A 12,225-nucleotide genomic window follows, 5' to 3' on the forward strand; every position below is an offset into this window, starting at 1 on the left:
TCCAACCTGACTGGTGTACTCATAAGAAGGGAAGAGACACAGGGACATACCCAGGACAAAAGCTAGGTGACAAAAGAGGCAGACAGTGCAGTGATGCAAAGATCTGTAAGCTGAGGAATGCCAAGGACTGGCTGAACTGCCAGAAGAAATGCATAGAATGGATTGTTCCCTAGAGACTTCAGAGAGACCATGGCTCTGCTGATAGTTTGATCTTGCACTTCTAGCCTCCAGAACCATGATAGTATACACTTCTTTCGTTTTAAGGTGTGTTATTTATCACTAGTTTGTGAAACTTTGGAAGCGAATAGTTAAAATCCAGGGGGATAAAAAAGAAAGGAGTAATTCAAAGACAAATTCATTAGTGGTTAGAATGAATGCTGAATTCTGCTTTAGTTATGCTCTGTTGGAGGGGGCAAGAAGGGAGCAAGAGGGGAGCAGACAGTTGGGAATAAGCAAGCCCAGGAGAGAAGACAGGCCCAAAGTTAGGATCATCTACATAGACATGATGGATAAAGCCCTGGGGAAAAAAAATGAAATGACTGATAAAGTGAATATTGGAAGGAGCTGGGAGTGAAGATTGAATTTGGGGGTCTATTCATATTTCTGAGCAGAGGAAAAGATAAGTTAGGAAATAGTTCAGACATAATCAGAGAGGAGAAAGTCAACCAGGACAACGTAGTACAGTTCACCAATCAAAGGAGGGCAACCAATGGAAGAGGAGGGTCAACAGTGTAGATTCTTCAAGGAAGTCAGAGAGAACTTGCCATTGGGATTTGACATTAAGAAGTCATGGATGACCTTGAAAATCTAAGTTTCAACAGCATGCAAGTGGTAGAGCCCAGACCACACAAGATTAGGAAGAGTAGTGAGTTCAGCCTCTCCTTTCAACAAATTTTCCAGGAAAAAAAAATAATAACACACACATGGAAAGTTGAGAAAGGGAAAGATTTCTTTAAAATTGGAGAGCCTAAACATCTGTGTCATAAGAAATATGATAATCACTAAAGAGATGATGGCAGAAGCCCCAGAGGAGAGCACTGGTAAAAACAGGTCCGAGACAAGCAAGAGGTGTCATGACAACAGCATGTGATCAAGGAACAGACCACAAGGAAGGAGGATCATCTGTGACGGGAAACATGAAGACAACATCTAGGATAGGAGGAGTTGTCTTTGAGAGCGGGGTTCAGATTCCAGAAACAGAAAGAGACTACCTCTTGAGGACTGGAGAATGGATCCATGAGCGATTGTGAGTGTCAATTTTCAGATACCTGAGGAAAAGCTTGGGAAATACACCAGCAGCAACACAAGAGCAATCAACAGAAACCTCCAAAGATCTGGGAACTGGAAAAGGACCAGTGAAAACTAACTGGTGTGAATGGCCAGTGTACCTAGGCTCTCATGATGCCCAGAAGGCCTGAGGTCAGAAAACAAAACGGTGTCAACCGTGTGGGCTGGGGATTCTCCTGGTCATGTGGCTACTGAGGACAGAGGAAGTCTAGGGAGCTGGGAGCTTTGCGGTCCTGTCTTATCTGCCCAGAACTGAAGCCACAATGGGCTGACAGGCCCTGTGACACCACCTGGTAGTTTTCTGGGGCCCCTGCCACCTGTCCACCTAGGGAGGGACTCTCCTCCACTTGGGCTGGCCCAGCACAAGGGAAACAGCACCAAAAGCCCCATATGATACAGTCCACGCTTAACTCAGGTCTTCACCTTGAATTCATGTTGATCTCTTATCCTGAGTCAAAAATGATGTCTACAAATCTTGAATCCTGCTTTCTTACACGGTCGTATGCTGCCTAAACATACTTTGATGCATGACATCATGCTTTGATGCTTTGATGCAGCATCAGCTGGACGATAGTAATATTAATGACCGTATGATTGTCTTCATTGCCTTCAACGTTCCTGAAATAAAATCTCACAGATGAACAAGAGACCAGAAAGTGCACTTGGGTCCAAATCATAACTGACTGACATGGGTGACCATCTGTGTCTTATGTCTAGAGAGAACCAAACCCTATAGAGAGAGCAGACAGGAGGTCCCTAAAAGCCAGAGACCAAATGAAACTCCGTTTACATTTAGGTAGAGAGAGGAAGACTCTGGATCTATATGTTTTGGGATATTAAAAAAAAATGGGAGTGAGAGCAACCTAAAGGCTTGGAGAAACATGGATGTGATGAGGCGATAAAACCCTTAGAGTATAGACAATGTTACTCATGTGCTTTCTCCAGCATTTGGTGCTGGGCACATCCAAAAAGTGACTGTTGAATGGGTGACGAGCAATGAGCCACCATCACCGAGAAAACTGCCCTGTGTAGAAAGGAGTTAACATGATAGGTCTGGAATTGCTTTTCCCTAACAGACCTGTTTGCAAGGCTGACGCTGGGTTGGTGTCCAGGAACTGGAATTTCAGGAGGGTTCCCACCACCTCACTGTGTCTAAACTATACAAATGATATGGTTTCTTGAACACCTAAACACCTGCTTTCCTCCTGGGACTCTGGAATTTTGGTACCTGCCAGGCAGAGGGTGCCCACGTGACCTGCCTCCAGTAAAATCCTTGGACGCTGATTCTCTAATGAGTTCCCTAGTAGATAGTATTTCATGTTCGTTGTCATTGTTCCCTGCTACGGGGATTAAGTGACTATGTGACTCCTGGAAGCCTGTGCCTGGTTTCCTTCAGACAACTCTCCACACGCCTTTTCCCTTTGCTGATTTTGCTCTGTATCCTCTTCCTGTAATAAATCACAGAGGTGAGTAAAAATATCTGCTGCATCCTGGGAGTCCTCCTAGGAAACCACTGAACCTCCAACAAATGCATAAAGTAAATATTCTGTGAGGTTCAATCTAAGATAGAAAAAAAAAAAGTTGACTTGAGAAATGAAACATTCAATTTTGAATTTTAATAATCTGTTATTTTATTAGGAGGGGGACCAGGAAAGCCATCTTTTCTCCACATAAGGGAGCTGAGGCAGGGAAAAAAAAAAAAAAAAACGCTTGCTCCCTAGTCACCAGCTAATCTGTGGGAGCTGCAATCAGCAGCCCTAGTCCCCTGGTGGTTCTTGGTGGGAAACCAAGCAGTGTTAGGCTGACCTAACAACCCAGTACTTTCCTGGAAGAAGGGGTGTTTCACACACACACACACACACACACACACACACACACACACAGACACACACACATCCTGAGATGCTCTGGGATAAATTTGCTACCACCCTTGCCTTTGTTTTGTTTTCTTTCTTTCTTTCTTTCTTTCTTTCTTTCTTTCTTTCTTTCTTTCTTTCTTTCTTTCTTTCTTTCTTATATTATGTTAACATGTCTTTAGCCATGTGTCTACTTGTCCCAGAAGTTCAAAAGTCAAAAACTTTTTTTGTTGTTGTTTTGAGCTATAATCTTCAATACAATTTCCAATTTTGAGAACGGGAATGCGTCTTCTCTCTGAAGGCTGACACTTAGTAGACCTTCTGTTCACTCTGGGCCTTCCAGGATCTCACCAGTGGTTTATTTCCGGACTGCCAGACCTGAGCCACTCATCTAACATGACCTTCGTTCCCAGGGTCAGGAGGGTTTCCTCTGCACCGCAAAGTTTTTAATTACTTTCAGGTGGCAGTGGAGTAACATGCAAAGACTAATTTAGTGAAAATAGACTTAAGTGGAGAAAGGACAATCAATTAATGGCTGTAACAAAGAAAGAGACCAGGCACTTCCCTTCCTGTGCACTTGCCCAAAATACAGCACAGTGAAAATATTACACCTCTGCATCTTCCGAATTCTAGTCTGCTACATCCCTCCTGTGCTAATATCCAGTGTTTGCAATGAGGCTCCTACTTGCTGAAAATCAAGATAGATGATAGATAGATAGATAGATAGATAGATAGATAGATAGATAGATAAGAAAGAAAAAGAAGAAAGAAGAAAGAAAGAAAGAAAGAAAGAAAGAAAGAAAGAAAGAAAGAAAGAAAGAAAGAAAGAAAGAAAAGAAAGAAGAAAGAAAGAAAGAAAGAAAGAAGAAAGAAAGAAAGAAAGAAAGAAAGAAGAAAGAAAGAAAGAAAGAAAGAAAGAAAGAAAGAAAGAAAGAAAGAAAAAAGAAAGAAAGAAAGAAAAAGGAAAAGAAAAAGAAAAAGAAAGAAGATAGATACATTGATAGATGTTAGATAGATATTGGTGCATGGATGAATGAATGGGAGGAAGGCAGGCAGGATGAAAGGATGGAAGGAAGAAAAGAAAGAAAAGGAAAAGGAAAGGAAAAGAAAGAAAAGAAAAGAGAAAAGAAAAGAAAAAGAAAGTTCCTTTAACAGCTTCCATTTGGACCTACAAATTTCTTTTTCAGCAAACGAGAAAGCAATCTTTCTTTGTTCCTGCAACTCCCTGGTACTTTTATTTTTATTTATCTAAATTAAATTAGCCAACAAAGTCCACGTCATTAGTTTCAGATGTAGACTTTAGTAATTCCTCAGTTGCATACAACACCCAGTGCTCATCACATCCCTGGTACCTTTAAAATTATGCTGAGTGAAGTAAGTCAGTCGGAGAAGGACAAACATTATATGTTCTCATTCATTTGGGGAATATAAATAATAGTGAAAGGGAAAATAAGGGAAGGGGGGGGGAAGAAATGTGTGGGAAATATCAGAAAGGGAGACAGAATGTAAAGACTGCTAACTCTGGGAAACGAACTAGGGGTGGTAGAAGGGGAGAAGGGTGGGGGGTGGGAGTGAATGGGTGACGGGCACTGGGTGTTATTCTGTATGTTAGTAAATTGAACACCAATAAAAAAAATAAATTAAAAAAAAAAACAAAAACAAAAACAAAAACAAAAACAAAAACAAAAAAAATCAAAGACCCGGCTTTCAGGCCACGGAACGGCCTGTCCCCTTAATCATTCTGATCTCATTCCCTTCACTCAGAAGCACCTTGAGGGCAGAACTGGGTCTTATCACCATGGCAACTTGAGCAGCTTTGTCTCAGATTGCCTTGAAAATGCTCGGTGACTAGTAAAGGGAAAATCCGAGTGTCTTAGAAGGCGGGCGAGATCACACATGGTCTTATGGTTGCAGGAGCACGACCACAGAGACACCCGGCCACATGACAGCTGTCCTTGCCCCCGGCAGCTGTGTCCCCACCGCACTCCAGAAGACAACAGAGCACATCAAACCTGCTCTTCGTTTACATTTGCTGAAACATGAAAACCTTGCCTAACTGGGGTGACTGGATCTATGATGTAGTTAGTCTCTGCATCCTAAAATGCACACCAACATTTTCTTAAAAGGACCACCACTTCTGTGAAAACTTCCGTACCTCCCCAGGCAAAAACGCTGAAGGTGTGTGTCCCCCTGCCCGTCACCAAGCTCACACCACACTCAACTGGGTAATCTCACCCTTCAACTCCCTGAGAGCAGAAGCCACCCCCGGGGGAGGGGGGGCACAGATCCTGCCTTATCTACGCTGACCAGACCCAAATACTGCATCCATAAACTGCAGCGAGGGTTTCATGTCAAGTGCTGGGCTAATGTCCTCTGATATTTAATGTGGGCAGAAAATTGCTCACTTTTGCCCAAAACACAGGAAAAAGATCATCATCCGTGGACTTGAACTCATTGATCCTAAGAGATAAAATTCTCCTTGAGTCATCGCTAATAAAGGTGTTCATATGGGAAATAGCGCAGCAGAAAATTGGGCCAGTGCTAAAGAGGGAGGCAGAGTCTCAGGGAATAGTAATATGTTCACTGTTTCCATTTTCCAAATCCGGTTACCCTTGGGCTGTGTCTTTGATGTTAATGTAGCTAAACCCCCAGTGAGATTCTCAGAATTTTATCAGAGGAAACAGACACAGAATGCTGGGCTCTCTCGTCGCCAGCCTCCCTAATCGGTTAGAAACTCACAACAGGCCACTGAGCGAAAACCCAAATATGAAGCTGTCGATATTGTTCTTTGCCGAGCTGGGCTCTTAGGTATCTCCCCATCAGCACTACCTCCCAAGGCACATCGCTATCCAAGCTACTACATTTTTATTGGGCTGCATTAATATTCTGAAATTTAAAAGTCTCTCATTTGTGCTTAGAGAAAGAGAAGCGATAAGGACGTTTGAAAATGCACATGGACATCACCGCCCTTGCTTCTCCTGGCTCTTTTGTTAGGTAAGAAGGATCCATCCTGTTCATTGAGGACATTCGATGCACAGTGTGCACCTGTCCCTGAGGTGCGTTCCCTCCATACAGTCACCAGTTCCTATCATCCATTTGCCAGAGGATGAGTGTGAAGGTTGACCATGTGCTACCCTGTGGCCAGGTGAAGAGCCCAGGAAGATAACAAAGCAGAGGGCACAGCAGTATCATTATGTGATACTCATAATGTGCCTCTCCTTCCCCTGGGGGAATTATAGGATTGCTACTTTCAGCTCCGGCTACCATTTTATATCTATATTTACATATAGATAAAATATAAATATTTTATATATAATATATGAATATATTATATATAAAATATAAATATATTTATATTTTAAATATAAATATTAAATATTTAAAATATTATATATAATATAAATATATATTTATATATTTTTATATATATATAAATTCATATACACACACACACCCACAGACTGGGTGGCTTCAACAAGAAGCATTTGTTTTTTAAAGATTTTATTTATTTATTCATGAGAGACAGAGAGAGAGAGGCAGAGAGAAGCAGGCCTCCTGCAAGAAGCCCCATGCGGGACTCCATCCCGGATCCCGGGATCACACCCTTAGCCAAAGGCAGATACTCAACTGCTGAGCCACCCAGGCATCCCAACAAGAAGCATTTATTTTGTACAGTTCTGGAGGCTGGGAGTCCAAGATCAGGCTGCCTGAAAGGTCGGGTTGTGGGAAGAGCCTTCTTCTGAGATTTAGATGGCCACTTGCTCACTGTCCTCATACGGTGGACAGGGAGAGCCCTAGTGTCTCTTCTTTTAAGGACACTAATCCCATAGGGAGGGCCCCACCCTCATGACCTCCTCAAACCCTAATCCCCTCCAAAGGCTCCACCTCCAAATACCATCACAGTGGAGGTTGGGACCTCAACATATGGATTTTAAGGAGACATGAACATTCAGTCCATAACAAGACCATTGGAGGATTCTTTCCAAAGATCGTTTAAAAGAAGTGAACTCATTTAGGTGCTTAATACAGTGATCTAATGACCTTATCTGACAAAGAGGCACAGCTTGATTCCTGAGTCTAGAGTCAGGCCAACCAAAAACTCCCCAGAAAGAAATCAGTGCATGACTTCATGTGTAAGAAGCTAATGAACACAACTGTCGGAACAGCTGATGAATCCATGCAGCTCACGTTGAAGCCCAGACAGACATGACTGGTGCTTCTGACTCCGGCAAGAACATAGCCCAGCCATTGATTTGCTCAACCAAAGTAAAGGGCAAAAATTAGTGAGACGTACCCAGAGAAGCCATTCCTTTCTTTTTATAAGAATACACCGATATTTAATTTTTTTTCATTGGTAGGATTTCCTAGGTGGTAGATACCCACTTACCTTGGCCTAGATTCCAAAGAGCCCTGGCTTAGAAGGTCTGCAGAAGCCATATGCTCACCGACCGAGAGCAGGCCTTTCCGCTCTGGCCTTCCCCTGGGGTGCCCTAGACCCAAGAGGCTGAGTAGTAGGACCCACGCTGATGGGACAAGAGTGGACCCCCAGCGGGCAGGCCTCTCCCTGTGCAGGCAACTTTCTGCTGCAAGCCCCAGGCATGCAGGGACACTGGCCAAGGCCTTGTGTGGCCTGTGGGAGCTCTGGCTTTCTTGGATCAGCCCCGCTCCCAGTCTTCTCTTCCCACTCTACCCACTGTGGTGGGATATTCACACAGCCTCGTTTCCATGGTGGATTTAGTTCCTGCCCTTCCTCCATTGAAGGAAGCGATGTGTGTAGAGCAGGCGTGTTTCCTGGGAGCTTTCCCAGCCAGATTCACTGTCGGCTGGGCTGTCCCGGAATCCCAGAAAGACTGACCTGGGGTGATCGCCCTGCCAACCACCAAATCTAACCAGTTCAGCAAGGAGGCACCGGGGTCATGAGTTTATTTACAAATCACAGACAAATTAAACTTTTGCAGACCACCTGCCGTGCATACACTCGGGATATCTTTGCTGGAGTTGAGCACTAACTCAGAAAAGCTGCTGGATCCCTGGGACCTCTGCACTGTGCCAGGCTGCCCCTACTGCTGAGAATCCCTGGCACTCCCTCACCACTTAGTGCCTGCTGCCTACAGGAGGGAGGCCCCAGGCTCATCCTCTAAACCTCCCTGTCTCCTTTATGTGGTTATCTGTGCCCTGCCCCACTCAGGGCTCTGGCCACCTGGGAGAAATGTAATCCTACTCCACCAAAACCATCCAAAACTAGTTTATTAATTAAGATTCCCCCCCACCACCATGTTTTAAACCATATTATTACCTCCAGTGGCATCATAACCTCCTTCCCTGGGCATTTTTTGGCAGCTCCGATGGGTTGAGCTCAGGCGCTGGAAACAGGGTCCAACAGTAAGCTACGGCAAGTTGCATTACAGGGTTAATTTCCAGACTAGGTTCCTACTTACAGATCATAACACTGCTCCGGAGCCCTGTTCTCAGGTTGAACTCCCTGAGAATGAAAACAACTCTGACTCACTCTCTTTCTGCATGTGTCTCAGTCTCTCTCTCTCTCTCTCTACACACACACACACACACACACACACACACACACACACGTGCACACAGACACCATCGGAGCCACGTGGAGGATCGTGGGACTACCTTGTGTTTGATTAAACGGCTTCCTGAAAAACAAACAAAAACTTGCTACTGAAGTATTCCTTAATGAGATAAAAAGCCTATAGGATATTGGTTTTCTGGACATTTTTGTGAGAAAAAAGAAAAGCCAAGTGCTCATCCATGGTACACACATCGTTTTCTAAATTTTTGCCAAAGGGTAAAGCATGATTGAGGAGATGTGGGTATCCTCAGAACCTATCAGCAAGACACCAACTCTGCATTTGCATATCAGCACCCTCTCCCCGCTCACCAGATATACAATTCTTTTTATTTTATTTAGTTAGGTTCATGTTTGAAGAAAAATTGTCTTCATATCCATTGCACCAAGATGAAACCTGAAGAGCTATAAAACTAATTAAAGATGCCAACGAAACATAAGGATGCACACAGAACATTTTATAAATATAACCTATATTATGAACATATAAAACATATCTATAGATATGGATAGCCACATCGATAGGCATATAAAGCCTTCGGTAGATATTTCTAGTTCTCACCCACATCTCCAGCTGTTCTCTCCTTCCAGGCACATCTCACTGAAGTCAGATATGCCATGTGACTTGCTTGGGCCAATCAAATATTAACAGAAATGGCATATGTGTCCTCAATTAGAAGCACAGGGAGGCAGTTTATAACCCTCCCTCCTGACACTCCCTCCACAGCAAATCCTGGAGGCTGTTTGATGGCTGTGCTGTGATGGTCCAGACTCCATCCACCCAGATTCTTGAGTGTGGGAGATCACAAATACTGTCCCACATCTTGCCCCTCGGCACACCCACAAGCCCTCACTATGTGAGTGGGAGTACCCTTCACTCTGAGCCTGGGCTCAGCCAGAGGGACTTGTCATCGAATCTCTCCATCTGCTATTAAAAAACTAAAATGACCTCAAAAGAGAAGCCATTAAGACCATTAATCTAAAACAACAAATACGGGCATCTGGCTGCCTCAGTCAGGAAAGCACAACGCTTGGTCATGAGTTCAAACCCCATGTTTGGTTTAGCGATTACCAAAAATAAATAAATACAATTTTAAAAAACCACACAACAACTACAAGTGTACAAGTGAGTCTATTATGATTATTTGCAATCACATGCAGCCATTAAGCTCAGTATTTTCTCAATACTTTAAGTTAAATTATGATGATTAATCAACACAACAGCAAGGCATATATTCAGTGAAGTTCAAGGGACTCTGACTTGAGAGTGTTGAGTAAAACCTGCAAACATCCGTTACACGCTAGTTTGCTGGATATACTTTAAAGCCCAAAGATTTAATTTTTTCTCATGGTTTAATGATTGTTTTAATGGTCCTTGTATGGTAACCGACACTGTCTAGAAAATCAATAAGCTGAAAAACAGAAGTGCTAAGTCACTGTGAGAGTTTAGTTCCAATCTCTTATTCTATAAATGAGCAAAATTTTGGTGGTATTTAAGAACTGCATGAAAGCAGCGTGTGTGCACTTGCACACACATTCACACAGACATGTAAAGAAAAGCCAGCATTTATAACCTCTTACAACATATCAGATGCTCATCACCACTGTTCTCCAAAAACCAGCCCACAGTCACTTATGATCCAAAGATGAGCAAAACAGGAGCAGTGAACCCTGCCTACAAGGCCTTTCCAGATCAATAGCCAAGGAGGCCAGAAATCAACTTAAACACCATAAGAAAGGAACCATAACATCTTAGAAGCAAAATTTCAGTTGCATCATTTCCAGGTTCTGAAAATAAACCAATAAATTACATAGATCTATATCTATATATAGATATATCTGTGCTGAATACATATTCTGAATTGAATCTTCAAGAAGTCAAAGGCATCACATAGATCTTAAGATATCTGAAAGGGTCACAATAGTCGAAACCAGAGCTTCTATTTTCAGATTATAGTTTCAGGATATTAGCCATAAGCATATGGCTGAGGAGTCTCACAGGTGCAAAAACCCTACTGCCCTATTTTCAGGAGAAATAAGCCAAAGTTGCCTCAGAGAAGTAACACGATGGCTAGATGTACGGTAACTAATTTCCACCCATCAGTCAATTCACTGGAGAATATCTGACTCATGCCACAAAACCAATATAAAGCACTGATGGCACACAATCATCAGACACCCACCAACCATCCATACGCTGATTCACAGTTAGGATGGATACATAGCCAGAGACCCAGTTCAGTACCTGAAACAGCCTCTAAGAAGGTCAGCCCCGCACTCTGCATCCCGGACATGCCCCACCTACCTGAGATGAGTGACACGGTGTCTTTCTCCCAGGAGACGACGGTGACGTACGCCTCCACCGAGGAGGGGATAATGCACTTGAAGACCGCAACATTGCCTCTCATGGTTTTCTGGTCCTCCACACGGACTGTATAGGGCTCCCGTAAAACTGGAAGGCAAGGAGAGGACCCTTGGTAAGACACCTTGGCTCATTTGGGGAGAACCTCATTCAAATATATGCATTGTAGCTCACATAGAGTAATTGCACCGAATACAGTTAGGGAGGCGGGGGGGATTGAAGAAACCTGCAGTTCGTGTCTTAAAAATTTTCATCCCATTCATAAACTACACCGTTCTCTCTCTTTTTTTAATTGAAATTCGATTTGCCAACATATAATATAACAGCCAGTGCCCTCAGTGCCTGTCACACTGTTTTCTAAAGGGCAAGAGCATGCCTAAAAATGGCTCATCTGCTCCCTAAATGCACCTGGCAGTGGAAAGTAGGAGCTTCTTAATGAAGTTCTGATCATATGGGACACTGCTCCCCCTGTCATCTGAGGACAAAGGAAGAATTTTTGGACTATAAAGAAAAAGAATTCAAAAAATCAAGAGAGGTTTGGACGCCTGGGTGGCTCAGCGGTTGAGCGCCTGCCTTCGGCCCAGAGCGTGATCCTGGAGTCCTGGGATCAAGTCCTACATTGGGCTCCCAGAATGGAGCCTGCTTCTTTCTCTGCCTGTGTCTCTGCCTCTCTCTGTGTGTCTCCTATGAATAAATAAATAAAATCTTAAAAAAAAAAAACAAGAGAGGCAACCTCTCCCGGGAATTCTTAAAAACTATGTGACAATTAAAGCAACTCTGCATAGGTAATTTTTTTTTTTTTGACAGTTGGACTCTTGGAAGCAACTATTTCCCTCACCCCAACTCATTAAGTATGGGGGCATGCCTCGTTTCTCCCGAGCTTTATTTTCTTCAAACTTAAAGTGAGGCAGTTGGGACAGGAAGATTCTCAGAATCTGAGTTTTAGAAATCTCTGTGGTTTTCTAAGAGAGCTGCAGACACAACCTCTCGCATCATCTATTCAGCTGTCTTAATGTTCCAGTCATTTACTAGACCAATATGTGTCAAGGAAACTGGCCATGGGACTACTTTTTCACGAAATTGGCATACCAACAAAAATGGGAATGAGTTTCTAAAGGGAAATCTCTTAA

The 12,225-nt window shown here is 43.3% G+C and overlaps 1 protein-coding gene across 3 annotated transcripts in view; it reads right to left on the bottom strand.

Moving 5' to 3' along the window:
- Positions 1 to 12,225, bottom strand: part of DSCAM (DS cell adhesion molecule) — a 734,179-nt gene that overhangs the window by 583,430 nt on the left and 138,524 nt on the right. For all 3 annotated transcript variants that reach the window (XM_035709183.2, XM_049104780.1, XM_035709184.2), the window contains exon 3: positions 11,039 to 11,185. In XM_035709183.2, the coding sequence (XP_035565076.1) occupies positions 11,039 to 11,185 (147 nt within the window). The remainder of the gene's footprint in view (positions 1 to 11,038; positions 11,186 to 12,225) is intronic.

This window comes from Canis lupus, chromosome 31 (genome assembly GCF_003254725.2).
Source record: "Canis lupus dingo isolate Sandy chromosome 31, ASM325472v2, whole genome shotgun sequence".
NCBI lineage: Eukaryota > Metazoa > Chordata > Mammalia > Carnivora > Canidae > Canis > Canis lupus.